At 54.1% G+C, this 23845-nt stretch overlaps 2 protein-coding genes across 8 annotated transcripts in view; both read right to left on the reverse strand.

Moving 5' to 3' along the window:
* The window catches only part of LGR6 (leucine rich repeat containing G protein-coupled receptor 6), a 157027-nt gene extending 147606 nt beyond the window's left edge, over nt 1-9421 (reverse strand). The window contains exons 1-2 of one of the 3 annotated variants that reach the window (XM_049833015.1): nt 7068-9421; nt 1516-1833 (exon numbers count right to left, since the gene is read on the reverse strand). In XM_049833015.1, the coding sequence (XP_049688972.1) occupies nt 1516-1833; nt 7068-7228 (479 nt within the window). In that variant the 5' untranslated portion in view covers nt 7229-9421. Of the gene's footprint in view, nt 1-1515; nt 2093-7067 lie in introns of those variants that run through there. The other 2 variants (XM_049833016.1, XM_049833014.1) reach the window with 2 other exon arrangements.
* Nucleotides 9422-12023: 2602 nt separating this feature from the next.
* The window catches only part of LOC126052404 (receptor-type tyrosine-protein phosphatase V-like), a 41416-nt gene continuing 29594 nt past the window's right edge, over nt 12024-23845 (reverse strand). For 3 of the 5 annotated variants that reach the window (XM_049832995.1, XM_049832999.1, XM_049833000.1), the window contains 14 exons: nt 23383-23459; nt 22425-22559; nt 21726-21848; nt 21057-21217; nt 20555-20690; nt 19924-20003; nt 19037-19124; nt 18441-18531; nt 17722-17798; nt 17222-17356; nt 16574-16696; nt 15894-16051; nt 15098-15233; nt 12024-12677 (listed from right to left, as the gene is read on the reverse strand). In XM_049832995.1, the coding sequence (XP_049688952.1) occupies nt 12618-12677; nt 15098-15233; nt 15894-16051; nt 16574-16696; nt 17222-17356; nt 17722-17798; nt 18441-18531; nt 19037-19124; nt 19924-20003; nt 20555-20690; nt 21057-21217; nt 21726-21848; nt 22425-22559; nt 23383-23459 (1580 nt within the window). In that variant the 3' untranslated portion in view covers nt 12024-12617. Of the gene's footprint in view, nt 12678-15097; nt 15234-15893; nt 16052-16509; nt 16697-17221; nt 17357-17721; nt 17799-17920; nt 18333-18440; nt 18532-19036; nt 19125-19923; nt 20004-20554; nt 20691-21056; nt 21218-21725; nt 21849-22424; nt 22560-23382; nt 23460-23845 lie in introns of those variants that run through there. The other 2 variants (XM_049832997.1, XM_049832998.1) reach the window with 2 other exon arrangements.

Genomic DNA, 23845 nt, shown 5'->3' on the forward strand with positions numbered 1-23845 from the left:
TAGCATCAGTGCTGCAAAGCTCTACAGCCTCCCATGCTTGCAGCCCATGTGTTTTTAATCACCTCCATCAAGACATGTTCAAGGGTTGTAGTGACTCTTCACTCATAGGCAGCTGGCTCCAAACTGAATGCCAGGGTGTGTACAGAGGGGATAGCTCTATACAGGACATACCTCATACAAGTGCTCTGTGGTTCCTTCTCCAGGGAAGTACAGCGTGTGTTACACATTTCTCTCATCTTTCACACCCTCCAGTGAAAATTGTCCTTTCCTGTCATAATTCTTTCTCAGCTGACCCAATACAGCTCTGGCCATCCAGTGGTTGGCACAAGCCAAAGCAATGTGCTCCTCAGGCAAGCAGGATGAGCAAGAGAAGCTCTTATCCAGCTGTGGCAGCTTCAACCTGGCTTTGCAAAGTCCTTCCTGAATGGGTTAGGGTGCTTAGCTTTAACAGTTGAGTAACTGCATCTCAGGACAATCCGGGAACACCAGAAAACCAGCAACACAGTCTGTATGCCACCCCCAGACACAAGCCTCCTCTCAGCACGATGAGCACAGAAAGAACATGCCCAGCACTGCCTGGGGGCTACCAGTTGTCCTCAGCAATTGTGGTACACATGGCTTCCCTAGGCAGCACCTTAGCTGCATCCCTAGTTGGGAAAGCTAAAGTCCTTAACCAGCCTCTGCTGCACAGCTGAAGTTGGTGGCTGCAGCACTTTCTGCAAATATACCGACCAAGCATCTTCCCCAGAGCATGCCAGGGCCAGCTTGTCTCCCCGAGAGAGGTGTTTCCTCTCCTGGTCAAATCCTGAGATCCTTCCATAGAGTCCCTTGCTCACCCTGGGGGCCTCCTCAGTCATCACTAGTCAGATGGCACCACTGAGACCATCTTGGGCTAGAAATGAACCCACCAGTCCCTGTGGTAGCTTAACCCTTTGGGGTATTAATACCAGAAATGATGGGAAACATTCAGGTAATTAAGAATTTTAAAATAAAATAAAATAAAATAAAATAAAATAGAAAAAAACAACCTACTAACCCCACCACCACCTCTTAAAAGACTTAAATATTCATTTTAAAGAGACTGCTTGGACACTGCTGGTGGCCAGTTCAACCCAAACCCCCAAAAGCCATGACTTATCATAGCTATTGAAATGTTTGACAGAAGGATCCCAGAGCAGTTTGCACTAATTGCTCAGTATAAATACTCCATTATGTTCTCAGACAATCAGAATCTACCCAGCAAATCAGCTCCTCTGATCCACTGTAATCAAGAAGCAAAGCATGCATAACATTGCAATATAAACAGCGTTTACGGAGGGGCGCAGGGAGGAGGGGGAGCTGGCTTAGCTTGGTAGGTCCTGGAGTAATAGCTGCCTTTTCTGTTGTTGTTTTGGTTTGTTTCTAATTTCCAGATGAAATTTAATTTCAGGAAAATGTGGCACAAACTTCCAAGCTGGAGGAAAGCTGAAGCTGATGAGAAAGTGTTACAAAGGAAACCACAAGGGCTGTACTTACAGGTAAGCTGTTAGAGGGCTCAGGTTGGCAGGGACCTCCGAAAGCCCCAGCTCAGAGCAATCCACTGAGAGCATGATGCCATCCTCTTCGCAGTGGCACTGGGGAGGGCACGAGGGCGCAGCACCTTGCTCCGCAGGCACCACCTGGAAGCGGGCAGAGGAGGCCAGAAGAATGCCCCAGAAGAAGAGCTTGTCCATCCTCACAGTGGCTGCAGCCGCAGGGACTGTGGGAAGTGCCGCCGGCTTGCTCTGACCCCAGGGCTCAGCTGGATGGAGGGGAGCGATCCCGCCGCCTTGCACACAGCGAGCAGGGTATCTCCTGCAGGTCGGAGTGTCGTAAGGATGCAGCCAGGGAAGGGAAGGCATTGTTGAATGATCTTGGTTATTGGGTTTCAAGGGCTGGGCAGGGCCGTGAGACACTCCAATGGGAGGAGTTAAACTTTCTACTCTTTCTCTCTCTCTCCCTCTCTCTCTTAGAGCTGGCAGGAATTTCATTCAAAGGGAAGAAAGGGGAAAAAAAAAAAAAAGAAACCTCAACAAATAAAGACCTGTTCATAGCTCCGGGACCTGTGCTTGTTTTGTAACAATGTTTTTGTGAGGTAGCAGGGCAGGGGAAGGCAAAGCTGGCTCTGGCAGGGCAGAGGAGTATAAGTAGGGAGGCAGGAGTACCCAACCAGCACTTCAAGGGCTCCAGACTTTGGGACACTGAAATATAACCCCAGATAAAGGACTCTGTGTGTCTGTGCTGGCTGCTAAACTCAGCTGCAACTGGAAAGTCAGGGTGCAGCTGGGGAGAAGGGAATGAGGAACTCACAATGAGCTGTTTGCTGGGAGCGACCATGCCCAGGGCTGTAGGTCTGTCTGTCCTGTGGTCCGACCCCACTCATGAGCAGCCCTGTTACTATCCCCATGCATGGGGTAGGGGCTGGGTGGGAGATGCAGGGGCGTGGAACAGCAGTGTCATGGTGCTGAGCTGGGTGGGGGACCTCTCAGAGAGCTCTCCAAGACAGTGGGACATGGTGCTCTTGCAGTTGCGCTGCTTGCTGTAGTTTTGCCCAGATCAAGGTTGGGTGCATGTCTGAGCTGCATTTGCAGGATCTGCACAGCATTGATGCCAGGAGCAGGTGGCTGGTTTGCTCCAAGAGCTCTTTCTAACCTTGGGTAAAGTGGTCAGAGGTCAAAGTAGAGGAATAGTCTGCTGAGTGGGGGTTTGAAGCCACGTCACCTGGAGCTCCATCATGCAGAAGGGAGCAGGTCTGGCTTAGCAGGGGGGTACTGCCTGTGCCAGCCCAGCTGAGGGCCTCGGGGTGTCCTGAAACATGTGGGATGTACATCAGAACAGGATTTCTTGCTGCTTGGGTGTCAAGGAGCTACTGCGTTCTGGGGCAGCAGATGCACCTGCTTCAAAAAGCGTGCTGGATCTGCAGTGGGAGGAGGCTGCAAAGGACAGCTCTGTGTGGCCTCTCTGCTCCTTCCTCCTGATTGCAGCCACTGGCTGTTCAGGATCACTGTGATGCCCCTGGCTGGAGTGACGGCTGTCCTCCCATGACAATGGGTTCAGTGATAGGGGCTGATTCTGGCCCCACAGCTTGAACCATGCTGCTTCCCTCTCTACAGGGCAACGCACCTTGTCTGTAATGGGGACGGCAGCTGAACACAGGTCTCTCACACTGAAGAATGACAGCTGATCACTGGGCTTTAGCTGGATCTGGACTCCCATCAGAGCCACTGTGTTCCTCCCTCTGCCTCCCCTTAAGCCGTGGCTGGAGGAAATGAATGGGGCAGAGAAAGAAGGGTCCAGGTTTGGGTGGCTGCAAAATGCACCCACGAGGTCACCCTTCTGTCTGTGGCCATACCATTGTAAGATGCTGCATGGCTGAAGCACAGACTGGGAGATGATTTTCACAGTCCCATTTCCTCTGAATGTGCTTTTCCTTCTGGCAAAAGAGTTTCCTAATTGATACCCCCGTTATCTCAGGATAAAAGAGGTAGGAGAGTTATCTGGAGTCAGGAAGGTGAGCCTGCAAAGTGGGAGACTTAAAAAGCTCCAGCTAACCCCAGGCTGGGGTGCCTTGAGGCCTTTGAGTGAGAGCAAAAAAACCTCTCCTATCTCCTCCCAAAAAAGTCTCAAGATTGAGCTCAAGAGTTCGGGACTGATGCACAGACTATGGCTGAGGGCTCCTGGCCTGGGTGATGCAGGATCTGAAACTATTTCATTTGCAAAGTCCGTTCAGATCCTGCAGTTTCAGGACTGAAACCCTGAAGTCTGGAAACTTTGTCACTGAGTGCAGAGGAGCAAGGATTTTGGTCTAGGAGCAGAAACTGATTTAACTGGAATTAAGCTCCTTCCATCATGAACAATTCTGGAGATGTCATTATTTAAATGATGTCATTATTTAAATGTTTGCAATGTGTTTTGACAGCTCCAAATGTAAAACACTGCTTGGTGGGGACACAGGAAGCCCTCCTTGGAGAGAGGGTTGCTCCTTGACAAGCTTCACCTCCAGCTCTGACATGGGGCTTTAGCATGTCCTGAAATGGCTGGATTTGCTCCAACAGCAGCCAGGAATTTGGTGTGAATCTGGAGAAAGTGTCAGGCCTATCACTCTGCTCCTGGCTGCAACAGCAGCTTTTATCTACAATTTCCTTGTCCCTCTCTCTCCAGCCTAAGCAACCAGACACCAACTGCATTGTAAGATCCTGACAATTTCTTGCTCAGTGAATTCTCCTTGAGGATCCAGGGCTCTGGCTGAGCACACTATTAATAGAGCTCTTAAAAAAATCACACTGAAGAGATTCCTATTGAAAACTGCTATTCTGCTGAAAGAGCCATTTCCTCAGGAAGGCATTGACTGCAATGATATTTTTCACATTGTTTTTGGAGCAACACAGCCTGAATTTGGAGGGCTGTGCTCTGCATGCCTCACTTTGCTTTGACTTTTCTGTTTGCTTTTTATTCCAGCTTGGCTGTGGTGTTTTATTTCCATGTTGCATTTCTTTGAGACCTGATAATAAACATTAATATTCAGAGTGTTCAGTCATTCCAGGATGTCGCCAGCTCCTGGCAAAACCAAGAGTCTGGACATCAAGTCGTTTGGACCAGAGAGCTTTGATGTTTCTGTGGTAAACCTGGAATTTCTGCATAAGTCCCTCTGGGGTGGAAGTGTCACTTTTCAACCAGCTCTCACTGAAATTGCAGTTTGCTGTGAGTAGTGTGGGCTACACTGCCCTTATTAAAGGCACTGGGAGCTCCAGATCCAGCTTATTCGTATTAAGGCCAGGGGATGTTTTCCTGCAAGGCTTACACGTGTTTGTGTGTTGTCCTCTAGTGGCAGGCTGCGGTTTGGGGTGATAAGAGCGCTGCTCCACAGCAAGCTGAGCAGCACTACCTGCTCACCTGAGCTGCTCACCTGAGCTGCTCACCTGCTGCAGCTGCACCAGCCAGGCCCCTCAACATGCTCTGCTGCATCCCCTGTTCACAGAGACCTGCTTTTAAAGGATGGAGCTGAGACTCTGGGATCAAACAGGGGGGGTTGTGGCTGAGCGTGATGCCTTAGCATGTGGTACATCTGGGTGGCAGGTGACATCCTAGGTGCTATTTCTCCTGCTGCCTCCACACTGCATAGCTAACAGTTCTTCCTACAGCTTGCTAAAAGCAGGGAAAAAAAACTTGGGAAAATTTAGAGTACAGTCTAAGTAAGTGGGGAACAAGGTCCAGCTCGTGCAAGCACAGTTATTGCCTCTGCTCATCAGGGGCACAGAAGAGGCAGGGGTGGTGGGAAAGGGCTGCATTACTCACGCCAGCACAACATGCTTGAGGTGGTCTGGCTCTGGATCTCAGCCTTGGACCTGAGGAAAGCTGGGACTCCAGGTACCAGTGCTGGCCAGATCCTCTCTGTGGACCAGAAATTAAATGCCAAACAAGCTTTGGGCTGTGGACTGTGGCTGGCAAGGCTTTTTAGGGCTGTTGGAGTTTAAAAGCTAACAAAGTTGTTGTGGAGGTATATCTGGGGCAGAGTTGCAGCTAAACACTTATGACAGGTACTGATGTCCTCTCTCACTGAGCCAAAATGACTCTGTGGGCCCGGACAGGACAACTTGCTGGGCTTTGACCTTGTCACTCAGCAATGCTCTTCCTGAAGAGTGGAGGGAGGTGATGGGCAGTGTGGTGCTGGCTTTCCTCCCAGGGTGCTGCCAATGACCTGGACATCCAGCCAGGGACCATCCCAAGCTGGAAGACAGGTTGTGCTAGCTGCGTCAAAGGGCTGGAGGCTGTTTATTTCTGTCCTCAGCATGTGCCAGACCTGGGGCCCTGCAACAAACCCACGAGTGTGTCTTCTGCCCTGCTCCCACGGGGCAACTTTGTGCCCTCTTTTTATTCCTTTCCAGAATTTAGACGGTTCAGGATCACCGCAGTAGAATCCCAGTTTGGCTGTTGATCTCCAAGGACAACCAGCCACTACTGCAGACCAGGAGTACTCTGTTTTTCACTGCCAAGGTCATGGCAGGAACTGAGACCCCACTGTGCTGCATGCTGGAGAGGACAACAGAGAGGCAATCCCTCCAGAAGGGCTTGCAGGGGAAGGAGGAGATGCAGAGACCCCCAGGCAGTCTCACAAAACACAGGGACACCAGAGAAAAATAGGCAACACTAGGACTGGCCTGTGTTGCACTCATTCACCTCATCTATGACACCTCTGTGGAGGTGACACTCACTCCTGGGACATGATCTCTCCATAAGATAAGCCCTCCAGACTTTCTTACCATCCCTGGCTTCTCCTGAAGCTAGTCCTTCAGGTTCTAGGGAGAGCAGGATGCAGCCCAAACCAATAGGGGTGGGCTGAACGCAGCAGGAGCCAAGAGTCTGGTGCTTCACATGTGTCTGTAAGCCCGAGGCATACCCCAGGGAGCCATTTGAGGTCAGGTGCAGGGGCAAAGGCCAGAGGAATGTTCCCGGTGCCCCTGCTCCCATCGGGGCCATCCAAAGACTGAAATACCAGTCAGGCTGTGGGTGAGTCTGGGCCCAGCAAGGGCTCCCAGAGGCTTTCCAAAATGTAAGTACAAACACTTGCAAACAAGCAGAAAGTCCCAGTGCCCAGCATGCTGATCCAGCTGCCTGACTGGGGCAGGGGAAGGATGGGGACTGGAGTTGTCCATGCTCCCTAAGAGCAGGAAGGGCTGGTGCCAATGAAGTCACACAGAGAAGGATGGTTCCTCCCTGATGCCCAGGGCACAGAACAGCACAAGCCTCAGATACACTTCAACTCCTTGCTCTGGGAGGTGCTGCTTGCAAAAAGCCATGGGGCAGCCTGGTGGCTCCATGCCCTGCAGAGGAGGGACAGATGTGCAGAGCTAGGTAGAAGACCTGTTAGGTGGACCAGAACCCTGGTTCAGTGTCCTACATACTTGAAGGCCTTCCTTTCTGGAGTGCCTGCATCAAATGGGTCAGGGACCCAAAGCCATGGCAAGCCTAGCACATGCAAAAGCAGGGTGTTGAAGAGGGACTTCTGCTTGGCTGTCCCAGGAGGAATTCCCTTTCTAGTTCAGACCTACCTTGAGTCTGTCTGGCCCCAGCACTTCTGCTCACCAGGAGGTGGCTGACAGCAGTAGCTGATGAGACACAATGCTGGAGATCCTGGGGACAAATAGGCTGCAATCCTGCTGCTCGCGGTGCTGGTACAGCTCAGGTGGAAGAGGCAGTGAGCAGTGGGCATCCACACACAATGGCTACAGCTGGGGCAGCCACAACCTGGTGCCAGGCACCTAATATCACAGAGGTGTCCAGCTTGGGATGTGGCAGGGTGCCATGGGCTCCCTGTGGTGGGAGCAATGCCCTGTTACTGTGTTGTGCAAAGATGTGGCAGCTGCTAGACTCTCTGTGCCCTGGAGGGAGCAGGGGAGAGGGGAGAGCCTAGGGCAGAGGTTCAGCACCGGTGAATGGAGAAGCTGTGGAATCAAGGAGCTGTACTGATCCGGCAGTCACCAGCAGGCTCCTGTGGCTGTGCATCCCCAGAAGATCTGACGGTTGGGTATACCTGCTCTCCTGTCACTTGGCAATGCTAACCCAGTCTGCCCCTGCTCTGGCAGCCACAGAAGCGGGGGTAGAGGGGTGGGAAATGGGGTCCAAATGGACATGGTCCTGCTTATCTCCAGGGTCTTGACCTCTGCATGGGGACTCATGGAGGAGGGTGGTGGCTGGATGCTGCCAGACTGGAGCAGGCTAAATATGAAGAACAACATGGCAACAAGTCTAGAACTCACTGGGCGGCCCAAGCTGGAGGCTTGTTTTGTTTTACTGTTTTGTTGTCTCTCTCTCCCCCTCTGGGTTTCGTGGCTCTGAGCTGCAGGGCTGGAAATTTATTCATCCAAACCGCAGCTCCCACGACACCCTCTGTAAGCATCTGTGGCTCCAGACTCCGCTGCAGCAGTGGGTGGGAGGTTGTAAATTCATCATTGTCACCAAGTCACCCTCCTGTTAGACAGGACGTGAAATGTGGAGCAGCGGGCTGTGCCACAGACGCAGCCATACTGAACTCACTGGGTGAAACCCATCAGCCAGTTTGTGTGACATATCCCTGTCCCATGCCTGTCCAATTGGTGAGAAGGTTCTGTCACACCTGCCAGAGCAGCTGTGCTTTAGCAGATGTCTGCAGGTTCACCTTGCCTGCTGGCTCTGCTGGAAACAATGTTGTGTTGTGCTAGCCAGATGCGAGGGCTGTGGGATCACTTGCTCCTGGACTTCTGAAAGCTCTGTAGACAGCAACATGCCTCCCCCACCATGGCTTTCACTTGCTTCCTTATCACTCGGAGCCAGCACCCCTTGCAACTCTGTGCCACGAGCCCTGGGTCCATGCATCAGTCCTCTCTGGCTGTGTGTAGCTGTGCCCCATGCTGGGACTGCCATCTCTGTGCATGCACACATAGGAGACCCATAAGCACATTCCCAAGAGGCTGTAGAAAGATCTGGTGCAGCAGCCCACCTGGCAAGGCAGATGGACAGCGATGTGCTGAACAGTGATGAGCCCAGTTGGGACAAGAGGTGGCGTGGGGCAGATACCAGCAGAACTCACTCCCCATCTTGCTCAGTCACTGCCATCAGCTAAGGTTGAAATGGGGGGTGGCCAAATTGTCTCATGTGGATGTTGTCCTGCTCTTCTCCATGAAGGGCAAGCGCCCACAAGCAGTTCCTGGGAATGCTGTCCCATTCTGAGGCCTCTTTCCTGTGCCATAAGCTGTACAGCCAGACCCAGACCCTCTCCATTGGGAATACGGCTTTGAGCAAAGCCCCAAGCATAATGACTCTGAAAACCACAGCCTAGCTCTGATTGCAGAAAAATAGAAAAGAGAGGATTGGGGGTTCCTTCCCCTCCTTATCTTTGACAGCTGCCCCTTTCTGAGGATGCAGTCCTGGCCAGGCTGTTGGGAGACCCTGGTAGCTGCACTTGGCAGAGCAAGGGAGGGCTTGTCTCTGCAGAACCCGAGGCTACTGTGGGGTGATGCACAGCCAAAGGGGCAGTGACCACCCATCCAGGGTAGGGAGCCAGAAGTAGAAGCCCCACACACTGGCTGCCAGGGTCTAGAAAGCAAAACCTCTGGTAATCCTGCTTCTGTGCCCCTCACAAGGCTCCTGCTACCTCATGGCAGTGGCTCCTCCTTCACATCTTCACTGTTGCTGTGATTGGCCCCACTTTGCAGGTCAGGGTGCTCCACAGATGTTCTTGAAATCCTCTGAGACTAAAAGCATTAGGTGTTTTACACATTATAAACCATGCTGGGACATACAGGTACAAACACTTGTCAGTGTTCAGTGGAGACTGCACACTTCGAACAAGAGCCTGTTGGGCACCAGGCTAAAGCTCACATCTACGCACACCTTAGAGTTGTAACCGTGCTCAGCATCTGGAGTTTCAGGGCCATGCATAGCAAATGAGAGCTGCAGGCTGTGTCCACAGCACCAGCAGGGAGATGCTGGAGTTGGATCCAGGTCTGGTTCACCTCCCCCCTGTTTGAGGGAATGAGCACCAGTCTTTTTCCTACATCAGCAGCTCCCTCTCATTCCTGCGCAGGAACCTCTGCCTTCATGTGCTTTGCAGGTCAGCTGTGGACCTGACAAGGGGATGGGATTCAGCCTCTAGTGTGGAAGTATCAGCACTTTCACTGTCCTTGTAGGGCTTTGTTAGAGTGGACTTGCAGGTCCTGGCAGAAAGGCTACTGTCTTGTAGCCCAGGAACTCTTTTTAAAGCTGACTGGACCTGGAGGGTGAAAGCTGGACATCAGGGTTGGTTTTGGTGGAGATCTAAGAAGGATGGGCCTGTGTGCATGTGGCAGCAGGCCACATGGTCTTTGAGATTGCTCCTTCTTGGGGGCTCTTGGGATAAATCCCACAACACTGGTGAGATTCTGTGCTGCTGGGCAGGTCTAAACCTCACCAGCCTATCAACTCAAAACTCTGGACAGACAATGGGCATGTCATTCTTTGGACCAGATTTGATTTTGCAGCTTGCTTGTCAGGCTTCCAGCATGCACTGGTGTGTTCTCCTGTGGTTCCCCAGAAGAACATGGCAGGTGGCTGCTGCTACAAACTGCACACACTTCATAAGCAGCAAACAGCTTGACCCCACCAATCCTGCCTACTGGGCTGGGGGTCACTGGGAGCAAACATTTCCTTGCTGTGACACTTATCCTGCAGCACAAGCATAGTTTAGGAGTTACTGGTTACATGAAAGTCATAAAGTCACCAGGCTTCCTGTGACCATATGGGCAAGCGTCAGACTCCTCCCAAGACAACATCATAAATCCTTTTGTGCACATAAGAATATCCACTGAGTTTTGCAGGCCTTTTCCATGTTGAGAGTATTCACACATCCTCCTGGAGAGCTCTTGGTATGTTGTCATCCAACCAGAAGCAGAAACACTACAAGTCACTGCAGTGGTCACTTGTGCAGGCTGAGCAGTGAATGACCTGTCACATCGTGCTGGTGGGTGACCCTGGGACAAAGATGTAGTCACATGGAAACATTTTCAAACAGCAACTAGATCCATGACAATCCAGGTCAGGGTGGATGAGGGCGGTCATGGGCAACTCAGGATACTCTGACCTGTGGTGAAGACAGCACTGCACACACGGGGTGCCCAGGGTGGGGGGAAACAGTGGGGGGAAACCCACCCCTGTATGGGGCTAAAGCTCTGCACCATCCTGGTCTCCTTTAGCCCATGAGTGCTGCAGCTTGGAGCTGGGAGCAGAGCAGGGAATGCAGGGAAGGAGAAGATGGCAGAGGGGAAGGAGCAGAAGAGAAGCCCTGCCTGCAGTATGGAAGATACATTGTATGCACGGAGAGACTGCTCCTACCTAGCTGCCCACTATCTGTGTCTATGCAGGGGCAGTGAGGGCAAAGGACAACAAGCAGGTTCCCACCCCTGCTTGAACACATTGCTGGCAGCTGCACTGCACTGGTGGGTGGTGAGGATGGCAGTGGGTGGGCACAGAAACTGCCAAAGAGGAAAACATTATCTGGGGAGAGGGGGAAAAGATGCTGGGCATCAAACCTGCTTACAACTAAGGCATCATCCCAGTACTGGGATGGCTGATGGTTGCCCATGCTTAGGTGCCCTGGGTGTCCCACTCTGGGGTGCAGACAGCAGGATCCTTGTTTTGAAAGAGGGAGAAGCTGTTTGTGGAAACACAGGGGCAGTAGGATGAGTGACCAACTCAGTCCCCCACCTGGGGCTGTCTACTCCTTGCAGTAGGTTTTGGAACCACCTCATCATAGCTGTTGTGTCTCCTCACCCACCTCCAAGGCAGGTCCTGTAGGACACGGTATTGTGGGTAGGAGTGTGGGCCCAGAGTGGGACAGGGGTGCTGCTTTGAGACTGTACCATAACCCCATGCTGCCTAAAGGGGTGAAGGAGGGTAAGCGGGTTCCCAGATACAGTTTTTTCTGCTCCAGGAATATGTTCATTAAATCATTTGCTTTTTTTAAATTCTTCCTTCTGACCTGCACTTGGAGCTTAATGAACCAAGTTGCTACTTGCAATTTCAGCTTGGGCATGGCCATTCCTGCTTGCAGAGAAGAGGTGTCTCCACATGTGGCTGCATGGACAACCCAGTTCCCAGAGCAGCAGCCAGTGCTCTGCAGTGAGCCACAGGGCTGCCAGCTGCTAGCCAGCATGTCAACTGGACCATGTGGCTTTGCCCTGGTCCTTGGCTCTTGGGAGCCAGCAGGTTCGTAACTTCAAGCCCAGACTTCATCAAAAAATGTGTCTTTTCCTTGTAAGCCGCTGGTGGGTTGGAAGCTTACTGCAGAAGTGTTGCCTTAGTAATAGAAGCAGATAAGAGTGAGCAGAATCTGCTCTGTGCCATGGGCTGCAGTATCTGCAGTGCCCAAGGGCACCCCATCCACTGCCCATGGCTAGGGACACAATTGCCCTTTCAGGAACAGCTGCTGTGCTGCAGCAGGGGGAGGCCTCAGCACTGCTGAGACCCCACAAAAGCCAACCCACCCCTACAAGCACTCTTTCCTAGGGCTCTTTATTGTTTGTACCTAAGACTGATCCACCAGCCAAGACAAGCAATCTCCCACCATGCTCTGCCCAGAGTGTTGACTGAGACCTCAACATGCCCACTGCCCATGGGCACATGGAGACCACAGTGCCTAGTGCTCATGTCAGACCTCAGCAGCCTGCAGGCACCAGGACTGTCCGGGAGCAAGCCCAGGGCTCTCCCTTCTGTGCTGAGGGGCAAGGGCACCGCAGAGTCTCCACAGCTGGAACTGCATACCACCATGGGGTTAACAAGCCTTCCAGGCACCAGGAATCCCAGGAGATGGCCACAGCAGGGGAGCATCCTGCCCAGCCCCTTGCCATGTCTGCACCCAGGGGCTACAGCAGTGCATGGCAAGACAGCACTGCCCACCTGTTCAGGAGACCCATGTCACTGCTAACACCGTGTGGGACGCGTTGGTGACAGTGCCAGGGTAAGTTCCCTCTCACTGCAGGGCTCACTCTGTGCCAGAAGCCCCATGGTGCTCTCACCCCAGCTCCTGGCTCCGGACAGGGCCCTGCAGAGGTGGAGGTCAGGATAGTGCCAGAAAGTGCCGAGCGGTGTTAGGGCTGTTTCTGCGCGATGATGTCCCGGATACAGGTGTAGAGGAACATGTACTGGTCCTGCAAGAGAGCAAGGGGGGTCTGGAGTCAGGTTTCTGACAGACACCTCCTGGATGCAGGACTAACCCTGCAATTTGCTTTTAAAAGTCCTAATCAACTGTGTCGGCTGGCAGAGCAGTATTTGCTGTCCCAAGTGGTCCATGTTTGTCCTGTGTCACCAGAGTTGCCCAGAAAGGAAGAATCAGGCCTGGAGCTGTACTTACACCACATTTGTTTCCTCCTGCTTCACCATCCCCATGATGGGGATGAGAGGAACAACCCCATCTGAGATGTCATCTAACTTCCTCAAAGTCCCCCAGTGGCTTTAGGACATGCCATGATGTTTGCATTCAAAACAAGACCGAAGAGCAACTCCAGTGATGCTGCAGGGCAACGAGCTGGGAGAGCTCTGCCCTGCTGGAGTGCAAAGGATCTGGTAGTGACCTGAGGCCAGGAGGGAAGACTTCTGGAACAGGAGTTTCCCTTGGTGGTAGTCTCAGTGTACCTGAGTCAAGTGCTGACAGTGGATTGGGGTAGATCTCTGTAAGCTCTAAGAGGTAGACAAAAAGATCTGGGTGGTTTTAGTCCAGTTGCGTCATTTCTCTAAGATCACCAAAATGATCCATCAGTACCAAATGTGGGTCCATAGGTCTCAAGTCCACTGTGAATTTGATATGAGGTTCTGCTCAAATGCCAGGCTCCTCCAAAATGATGCTAGACTACAAAATACCCAGGACTGACCACCGCCACGGTAGGGCTCCAGGAAAGGCAAGATGTTGGAAAGGTAAATTAGGTTGTACTCAATGCACAAGACTGGAGGGCAGGGCCAGCCTGCAAATGATGTGGGTCAAAATCCCATGGTAGCCGGGAAGGGGGGATTAGGGACTTGACAGAGGGGCCTCCTAACAGCTCACTAATGCGCTGGCTAAGCTGCAAGTCACGAGGAGCCTCCTCCCCTGCCGGCGGTGGGTTTAGCCCCACTGAAGGGCTGGGAAAGCCACAGATCACACAACGGCTGAAGTTTCAGGTCACCAGAGCATGTTTTCAATGAGCCTGGCCTGATTGTGAAATCTGGAGTGACAGCCCAGGACTGACTTCAGACCAGGCACACTCAATGCCTGGCCAAATGCAAGAGCATGTCCCCAGAGACAAGCGCTGCGCTGGAGCTGGAGGTGCTTAAATACCCTGTGGTTATCCATGGACAATCCCTCAAAGGTTCATCTTCCCCCTTGTTTGGCTACCACCCCCCCCCCCCCCCCCCCCCCCAAATCAGCTGATGCCCCCAGCATGACAGCAGCATGGTCCTGCCAGAGATAGAGGGGTCCTTGGCAAGCCAGTGATGGAGGAGGCTGGCAGCCACATGGCAGTGGTGTGGGGCTGGAGGGCAGCTCTGCCTGTCCTTCACTGGCTGTGCTGGGATCACAGCAACCACTGCTCACGGCAAGGTGGGGAGGCAGCTGCCTCTGCTCCCCCCCTGCGCAGCAGCAGCTTTTGATCGGTGCTTGCTGTGCCTTTGTGGGCACATTGTGTCTCTGCTCCGCAAGAACGCTTCTGAAATACAAAGAAGCTCTGAAGCAGGGGCAGCGGATGCCTTGCCCTCCTCCGGCTCCCACCATGTGTATGGTTCACATTAATTAAGAATGCGATTAGCTGCTTGCAGGCGGCTCTGCAGCTGGGAAGCCCTGGAGAGATCTGCCCCAATTTGCTGTCCCCTGTGGGGAGGGTTTCCGGGGATGCCGCATCAGCTCGTTCAGTGGTTGTAGCAAATGAAAGTGCTGTCTAGAGGGCATCTGTGCCACCAGTGCCCATCAGAAGTGGCACGCTGGAGGCCTGTGAGCTGGGCTGGCACAGCATAGCAGGGCACGGCTGTGGCATCATCAGACAGTGCCACTGCCCACACAGCTGCATGGCAGCTGCAAACATGGCAGAGTGTCCCACAGACCCCCTTGCAGGCGGCCCCAGCTCTGGCAGCAGGCAGGGGCTGGGAACAGGCTCTGGGTGTGGGTGATGTGGCAGGGAAAGGCACTAGGCAAGGGGAAATCCAGCAGATTCTGAGTACCTAGGCTGACAGGCATGTCCAGAGGCTGGTGAGCAGGCAAGTTTCTCATGTAGGATGAAATCAGTGCTTCATGCTTTCAAGGGCAGAATAGGAAGAGTGCCTTGCATTTATCATAAGCTCACATGCAATTTAACCTATTTGAACTCCAGAACTGAGGAGACAGAAAGCTCTTCCTTGGGAAAAGATAATGCCCTTAGCTCTCAGTGGCTGGCAGAGCTGCAGGGTGGGGAGGAAGCACGGAATTAATCCCTCCATAGGCTGCACAGGCTCCCAGGTGGCACATAGCACCTGGGGAGTGGGCAGCATGATGCCAGCTCCAGGCAGCACAACATGAATGTTCTGTTCTACCTGGCCCACACCACCCTTCCTCCTTCCCACCTACCAGAGTCGGGGTCATGAGACAGCAGCTTCTTGTCATCTGGAGGGTCACCCCGTAGACATCCACAATTCTCTCAGCTTTCATCTGGTGCAACAGGCAATCCAGGGAGATCAGCATCCCCATTTGGCTCACACCACCACTGCAAGGGACAAGGGAGGGTCATTGATGCCAGGCCAGGCTGAGCTGAACCTCTTTGGAAGTGGGCATCAGCCCAAGAAGTCAGAAGCACCATGAGAAAACATGCAGCAACTGAGTACAGTGGGGATAGAGGACTGTGAGCACTGGTCTAGGTGACAAGGAGGCCTGTGCTGACTGGGAGGATGGGACCCCAAAATACGCATTGAAGGAGCCTGGAGATCCAGCCTACTCTGCCCTGCTGAGCTGTGCATCCCTCCCCCAGGCCAGCTCTGCTGATGTTCCGGCTGTGTTGTGTCCTGTGGGACTGTGAGCTCTCCCTGGCTGCAAGCAGATGAGGACGTTAGGGCTGCTCCCAGGATCCTAGCAGTCAGCCCAAAGATAGCCTGGGCACTTCAGCCCAGGAATGCCTGCTCCATCCATGTTTGCCCCTGGCCCAGCCCTGTTTGCCTTCCCTTCTCCCATATGCTTGGCAGAGCACTGCTTCATCTGACTCCCAAGCTCAGAGTCTCTCTGGCTCTCATGGACCTACTCTCAACATGCCCCAAAACCTTGGGGTCCTTGGTGGAGGGCACAGGGCTGGTGGCCATGCCAAGGCACTGTGCAGCCTGGTGGGTGCTAGCTCTGGGAGGCTGCCCATGTATGGAGCAGTAATGTGATGTACCTGCAGTGCAGCAGGAGAGGACTGGCTCTCTTCCGGTGGGGCATGCACCGTCTGACAGCAGTGAGGAGCTCCACCAGGCTCTGGACATCTGGCTGCTTCTTGCTGCTCCAGAGCGTGTATAGGAACCGTTGTACCTGCCTCTCCTTTGTTTTCTTCTCCTGGTGAGACACAAAGAGTTGACATGGATGTTGGGGAGGGATGGGTGAGTTTGGATGCAGAGGTCCCAGCTCTCCAATCCTTAGGCTGTCAGGTGCTTTCCTGAGCTAACTGCTAGCTTCCGTAAAGCTGTCCAGGCAGTCTCTGCTGGGGCATTGCCCATCACCCACACAGTTGGGTATGGTGCCTCTGGCAGCCTGCTCTTCTTCCCCACAGCACCCCAACCAGCCCCTTGAGAGGGAGACTGAGAACTGTGTGGGTTTTCTCAAAGGTCAGAAAGACCTATCAGCAAGTGGTGGGGGAAGCCTCCAAGGCCTCTCCTGTGCCTCTCCTATGTCCACTCAGCAGATGTTCTGGATGTTGCAATCTAGATTCCCTCCTGCATTTGTGGACTGCTGACACTCTGCTTTTGCAGCTCAGACAAAACTCCATGGACCTTTCAGCCCTTGCCCCTACAGACCTGTTTGCTAGCAGTGAAGAACATCCCAGGCAGTGGGAGACAGGCCAGCCCCATCAACACATACGTGTTTAATTTTGAGCTGGATACACCTCCATCCAGAGACAAGCTTCTCTGTGCCACACTGGATAGTCAGCATCTTTGTGCAGAGAGAGTCTCCTTCCAGGGGCCAGCACGCCTCACTTGGGACCTGTGCACAACAGCAAGTTTGGCTTCATGTTGATGGTTGCCATCTTTCAGATCAGTCGCCATCTTAGGGATCTGTGGTGGGGTTGGACCAAGAGCACCCCCAACATCACTCCATGTCAGTTCCTCCACTAGCTAAACCCTGGGGGAGTTTTGGAAACAACAGCAGATTGCAGCCACCTTCCCTGTTAACACAGCTGCTTGGCAGTGGGAATCTGCTCAGCAAATGCCCTCCACCTCAGCTGGTCAGAGGCAGGAACTGTTGTCCTTGGGTGCTATGGAGATGTGGCTTGAAGAGTACCAGCTGAGTCCAGAGCCATGGACTGCATGGCGGGCAGACAGAACCGGTCTCCTGCGACAAGCTGTGGGAGCACTTTGACAGAGGGAAGGTTCAGCTTTAGCTAAGCTGGATCTGCACCCAGGCTTCAGGACGCAGTGAAAGGAGTTCAAGTTTCAGAGCTATGCTAGCTTCCAACTCCATTAAACAGATCCCTGCTTTGCCATGGCACAGGCAGGCACGGCACCTCACCTCCCCCTTCTCCTGCCATGGGAGAAGTGTTAGGATGGTGTGAATGTCCTGTTCCCACACCAGGGTCCAGAAGTCCTCCGTGGTCAACTTGTCAGGCCCCTGGACAGCCAGATACTCCCTGCTGGAGCTGCAGCCCTGTGTGGGGAATGAGAGTGTCACTCTCCTGCTGCAGAGGGTGGCACTGGTACCCCATCAGCCCAGGTGGCTGCGGGAAAAGCCAGGAAAAGAAGGGAAGCTCAGCAGGTCAGGGGGTAATGAGAGAAGAGAAAGCACGGCAGAAGGGAAGTGAGGACAGCCCGAACTGAGAAGGTGAGGGAAGACACATCCTCAGTCTTCACAGTCCCCTCTTGTCCACACAGGATCACAGCAGCAGTGACCAGTGGAGCAGTGCAGGAACCAGGCAGCAGGGAGCAGGGGAACAGTGAGGAAGGGGGAGCATCACCTGCTGCCTGTGGGACCTTGGCACAGGGGTGGGCATTACTTCTGGGGTTATGACTCACCGGGACATGCCACACCTGCAGGAGACCTGAGAAAGGGCCCTGTTCCAGCAGGGAAAATTTCACTCTGGAGCGATCATCTGCAAAATATGTGGGACAGCTCCTGCAGACCACCTGCCAGACTCCGCACAGCCACACAAATCCAACCCCCCATTCACCATTTCTCTGCAAAGGTGCTCCCCTCTGCAGCGCTCTTCTGCAGCCCATGGATGTTGGTCCCCAGAAGACAGGTCTCTATCCCAACCTCCTGCTCAAAGCAGATACGTGTAGTGCAGGTTGCTCAGTGTCTTAGCCAATGGAGAACTGCATATCTCCCAGGGTGGAGAGCCTGCAGATGCCCTGTTCCAGTGTTGGGCCACCTTCATGGGAATGCATTTTTCCTTACACTGAGTTGGACTACCCTTCCAAATCATACCCATTGTCTCTTGCCCTTCCATGGTGCACCTCTGAGAAGACTCTACATTTTCTCTGTGCCATCCCAGCAGGTAGTTGAAGACAGCAGTAAGATCTCCCCTTCACCTTCTCTCTTCCAGGCTGAACAAACCCACCTATCTCAGTCCCATACATCATGTGCTCCACCCCCGAAACACCTTGGTCGCCTTCTGGTGGACTCACTGCAGTGCGTCAAAATATATTTTTGTACTGTGGAGCACCAGCCCTCGTCCAGCCTAGCTCCACGCAGGTACAGGAAGGAAAAGGATGCAAGGCATCACAGCACTTACACGGGAGGATGCCAGAAGAGGGCCGTGTCTGCTGATTGCCTGAAGATGGTGTTGCAGAGCTGGCTTCCTCCTTGACAACCTCTAGGAGGGTCTGCCAGAGTGAAAGAGTGGAGGAACCAGTGAGTGGGGAAGGGTCAGGAGGAGCAGGAGGAACTGGTGACTCCTGGGGACACCTGGCCTCAGCAGTGGGGAGGTTATAGCTGCACATGCAAAAGACTTAGCAGGGGTTCTATGGGACCACCTCTGAGAGTGGGCTGGCAGGTCTGCTCCGTGCTGTCAGGAGTTGGCTGCATCTCTCTGTAGGAGAATGGTATTCACGTGGGTCCCTACCCTGCATGGGGTCTGGGAAGGAGTGGGTCGTGGACAGACCCTGATCAGTGCAGGATGCATGAGGGAGCTATGTGCCTGGGGAAGCAATGCCATGGAGAGTGGACACTGCCAGGACAGCCAGGCACATGGAAACTGGGGCATGGGACCCACTCAGGAGGCGCTTATTGGGTGTCCCCCAGCCTGACCAGGTGCGATCACTCCCCAGGTCCCCCCAGCACATATGACCATGGCAGCACTCCCTGCGCCCTGCCCAGGACAGCTCTCACCTCGTACTCTCTCAGGAAGCCCACATGAGACTTGGCCGCCTTCTGGGCATAGTGCTGAGCAAAGCTTTTCAGCGGGATGGGACAGGACCTGGGGAGAGAAGCCGGGGATAAGGATGAGGTTGAGCAAACTCAGAAGCATCCAGGCTGTGTCTGCAGCAGGTAGACAGGGTTGTGAGCAGACCTTCACCCTTCAAATTCTGGGGCCCTTGCAGGTCCCCAGCCCAGCTCTGGCCTGTGTCAACCTGCTCTCTCCTAGACAAAGGCAGGTCTCAGGTGTGGTACAGTCCAGGGCCCTTTGCCAAGATACAGCATGGACAAAGGCATCCTGTTCTGCATGAAGGAGGAGGCAATTTGACCATAAAGATAGATATATGACCTCCAGATGTAGCCTCAGAGACAAGCAGGTAGATGGGCAAAGCCATGCCCAGCCTGACCCTGCTTCCTCTCCTTGGCCTCCGTTGGAAGGGACATCCCAAGGCCACCCAGCTGCCATGAGCCCCTTCAGTTTGAACCGATCTCTAGGGCATCGCTGTGGGTTGGAAAGCCAGGGGCTGAGTGAAATGCCTTCCCCAGGACAGGTCTGCAGCTCTTTGGCATTGGCGTAGCCCAGGAAACTGGCACTGGAGGAAAGTAGGATATGGTCCCCCAAGCCCTCCTAGTGTGCCCAGTGACTCACACCTAGTTCTGGGCTGGGCTCCCCATGCTGCAGGGAACAACCAGCCCTCAGCTGCCCCCCTCAAAACACTGGGTGGGACAGCTGGATGGGCTTCCCTGTCCTTCTGTCCTGGAGCCAAGGCTCAAGCTGGGGTCAGGATCCCAGCTTGCCGCCTGAAGGTGCTGTGGATCAGGGTGGGTAGAGTGGCAGGCAAAACATAGCAGGCCCTTACCTCTCTGTCCTTGATAAACCCAGGAGTGGTTCCTCCAAGATCTTGTCCAGTATACAGCTGTGCAGGAAAACATACTGGGACTGGAAGGCAAAGACAGACAGCACGGAAGGGTGGGTATGACACTGCCTGGTGGGCAGAGGGTGTCCTACATTCATGCCCAAAAAAAGGCCCTGGCTACTTCAATCTCAGAGCCCCTGGATCCCTGCACTGGGTCTGCCTGTCTGTCCTGAAGGGTAGTCCTGACACCTTGCCCAAACCCTGAGTACTGGAAATATTAGATAGGCTGTGGAGCATCACAGGCCAATGACATGGTGTGGGTTAAGAATTGCCTGAAAAGGGCCTGATGCTGTTCCTAGGTGCTCTGGGCTGTTTCGGAGCCTCCTGGGAGGGCTCTGAGACTGTGTGTTGCTGCTGTGGGTCTAGCAGGGCATGAAGCTGCTGGAGACACCCACAGCCAAGCAATTTCCACTCTAGTTGAGTTGCTGCTTTGAGAGGCACCATGACACAGTGTCAGGCTGGGGACCAGCCTGGGGGTACTGGGGCTGGCCAGTCCGCTCATCTGTCTCCCAGCCCTGCTAGCTTTTACACCATGGAGCAAGGGGCCTGGGGGAAGAGGGAGCAGAGGTCTTACCAGTGTCTGAATCATCTGGTAACGGTTCATCCGCAAGGCATAAACAACACCAAATGTGTCTACCACTTTCTCCTGCTTCATCTGCTGCAGCAGCCGGTCCAGGGCAATGAAGGTGCCGGTGCGACCTACCCCGGTGCTGAGAGCACAGAGAGCAAGGGTTAAGCATTGCCTGATCCCACAGCCATGGGCTCCCATCCTGCTGCTAGACATAGCTCCCAGATGCAGAACCCTGGGGCACTGGTCCCAGCACAGCATGGGGCTGAGGAGCCATTCAGATTGCCCTGGATTGGTGCTGACCATCTCCAGCTGCCCCATCCCCAGGGACCGGGGGGCAGGCTACAAGCAGACCTGTAATCCCCAATGCCCAAGCAGGAGACTCTCTACAGACCAGCTGTGTTTCCCAGGCACTGCTTCCCCTCCCAGTCTGTGTACGACTAGGACCCTTGTCCCCCATACCCTCTGCCATCATCCCCTCCTCCCATCCCCCAGAGCAGAGCCTTGCCTGCAGTGCACAAGGGTCGGCCCTGCATCCTTGGTGCTCTGGGTGTGCTCCCGGACCAGCTCTCTGAAGGTCATAATGGAAGTAGTGGACTCAGGGATCCCGTGGTCAGGCCACGCTGTGTAGTGCAGGTGGGACACATGCCGCTCTGCCCGGAGACCCTCCTGCCGGGGAATGTTGGTGGTTGGTGTGCAGCCCACTAGGACAGGGGCATGCTTTCACCCCGCAGCCCTGGGAGCACGTGGGGACTTGGGGACACCCAGCTCATCTCCAAGGAACAGCCAATGCCAGGTCTGCTGCACTGCTTGGTGGCTCCTGCTCCTCTGTTCTCCCCCACAGTCCCCTGCCACTGTGAGGCACGTGGAGGTGGTAGGGAGGAGAACTGCCTTTGACTGCTGGGGAACATGCTTTTGAAGCTGCAGTCTGTGTCCCAGTGCAGGGACATGGACAGGAGAGAGCAAGGGTGGACATCAGGGGGGATACATGTTGGACACTTCTGTGTTATCAAGTCTGAAGTGACAGACTGCTCCTCAGGGGACTGCGCCTTTTTTAAACCCCACTAATGGCAGGGAAAGGAAATTATGCCACCACCACCAAGGAGAAAAGCCACTGAATCCCACGCAAACCCCCAGCCCTTGACAAGTCCCTGAGTCCTCTTGGGTCCTTACTCACGTGCCACAGTTTGAACTCGCGCATAGTCCACTCCTCGGAGCTGCTCTGTGTTAGCAGGTGGACCCGGACCTGCCCGTAGGAGACTGGGGCAGATTCAGACGGCCAGTAATGATCACAGAGGACCTAGAGCACAGGCAGGACAGGGTCCCAGTGAGGGCTCTGAGGGCCCAGGTCCTACTGGGTGACCTCCTGGCTCCCTGGGAGCATCTGGAGAGCAGCAGCTGTGCGGGGAGCCAGGGCAGGTCTTGGGGAGCAGGCAGGGGTGCTTCCCCTTCCCACTGGGAGCTCTGCATGGCTCTCCTCCACCTCCCCTTCGTTTGGATCTCAGGCTCCTCCAGAGAAAAGGACCTGTGTGGGTCTCATCATCCCTGGAGACTGGAGAAACAGTCCATGTGAGGTGCCTCATCCAGAGGCAAGTGTAATTTCAGATGCTGCAGAAATATCTGAGTGTGATGGGCATGGTTCCAGCTAAGCTCCACTTCTGTCCCTTCCTACCCCAAGCTTATGCTGAGCTGTACACATCAGCCTCTGTTCCCCCCAAACTGCCTGTTGGGGAAGCTGTGCGGCCTGTGCTCACCCTGGAGCCACATCCAAGCAGGGGTTGATGGAGGGCACAAACCCAGCCCTAGGCTCAGCTCACACGACCAGATCTAGTCTTGGCTGAGCCTGGCACATGGAAGCCTGGTGGTGCCAACCTACCCGCCCATTCTCCATGCACACTGTCAGCATGATGATGTTGCAGACGTTCTGCTCCCACACCAGCCTCCAGAAGTCCTCTATTGTTTTCTTCAGGGGCCCCTGGGTGGCAATGAACTCCTGCTGGGATGTATAGCCCTGAGGAAGAGGCAGACAGGAAGAGTTGGCATGTTGCCGAGGCAGGTGGATCCTGCCCTGAGACAGATTCAGTGACTGGTCTGCTTTTTGGTAGAAGTAGAAATGCCCGTTGCCCTCAGGCCATGCAGGCACAGTTCCGAGGCAGCTGATCTCAGAAGCAGCTGATTTCACAGGAAGCATGTGCTGCCCAGTATGTGCTCTCTACATATTTGGAATAAAGATGTCACCCCCCATTTCCCTTCAAGCAGTTCCTCATTCAGCTTAAGCAGGGGAAGACAGATCTGGGTCTTTCTTGTGCTCCCCAGTCATTGCTGAAGGTAGGGTGATCATGCAAGGTCTCCGGCTGCTTCTTTGCCTTTGCCCCTTTGACACATACATGCCCCGCGGATCCACACACCCGTGCGTGCATGCTGTGTGCCCTGCCTGTTACCTGGGAAAATCTCCCGGATGGGGTATGTGGGCACAGCTCCAGGGTTGTTCAAATGCAGCTGCACAGACCAGAAGGAGAAAGAACAGGCAGACAGACAGGGCAGTAAGCTGGTAGATGATGGGAAGAGGATAGTCCTCAAGAAGAAAGCAGAAAGCCTTGCCAGTCTCCCCACATTCACACCCCTGCATTCACAGCACTTGCCATCTGACGATCTCCATCAACCCCTGCTAGAGGTAACTATGCATCTCTGCCTGACCCCCCACTGCTTGCCAGTCTGTGCCAGCTGTGGCTTCAGTGGCAGTGGCACCAGCCCTCAAAATCTCAATCCAGGCAGAGTTTCTCTGATGGTGCCCCATGGCCATGTCTCTGTGGGGAAGGCAAGTGGGCACTCACAGGCATGAAGTTGGCATTGATGTAGTCTGAGTGTGGATCCTCCCCCAGTTGGCTCAGCTTGACCCGAGAGTGATCATCTGAAAGACAAGCATACACACATGACCCCCCAAGGCAGCCCTTCACCAAGACAGTCATGTCCTCTTCACTGGGAGAAGCCCCAGCAGCTCCATGTATGCAGCTAGCAGTGAGGCCCTGTGCTTGGCCAGGCACCTTCTCCCTGGAAAGGTGAGCATTGCCTGCCAGCTGGGTTAGCAGAGGGGTCAGAAAGCAGAGCTGGTATCATGAGGCTTTTCAAAGAAGCCATGGGACACCCTTTGGTCTCCAGCTGGGACCCACCCCTGAGCTGTGCTGACCCAGCACCTGCCCAGTAGTCTCCTGGAGGAGCTGAGGAGGATGGTGGCTCAGCCCTGGCTCAACTAATAAGCCTTGAGTGTCCAGCAGGAAAATGGAAACTGAGGCCTAT

The sequence above is a fragment of the Accipiter gentilis genome, chromosome 29, assembly GCF_929443795.1.
Source record: "Accipiter gentilis chromosome 29, bAccGen1.1, whole genome shotgun sequence".
NCBI classification, from domain to species: Eukaryota; Metazoa; Chordata; class Aves; order Accipitriformes; family Accipitridae; genus Astur; species Astur gentilis.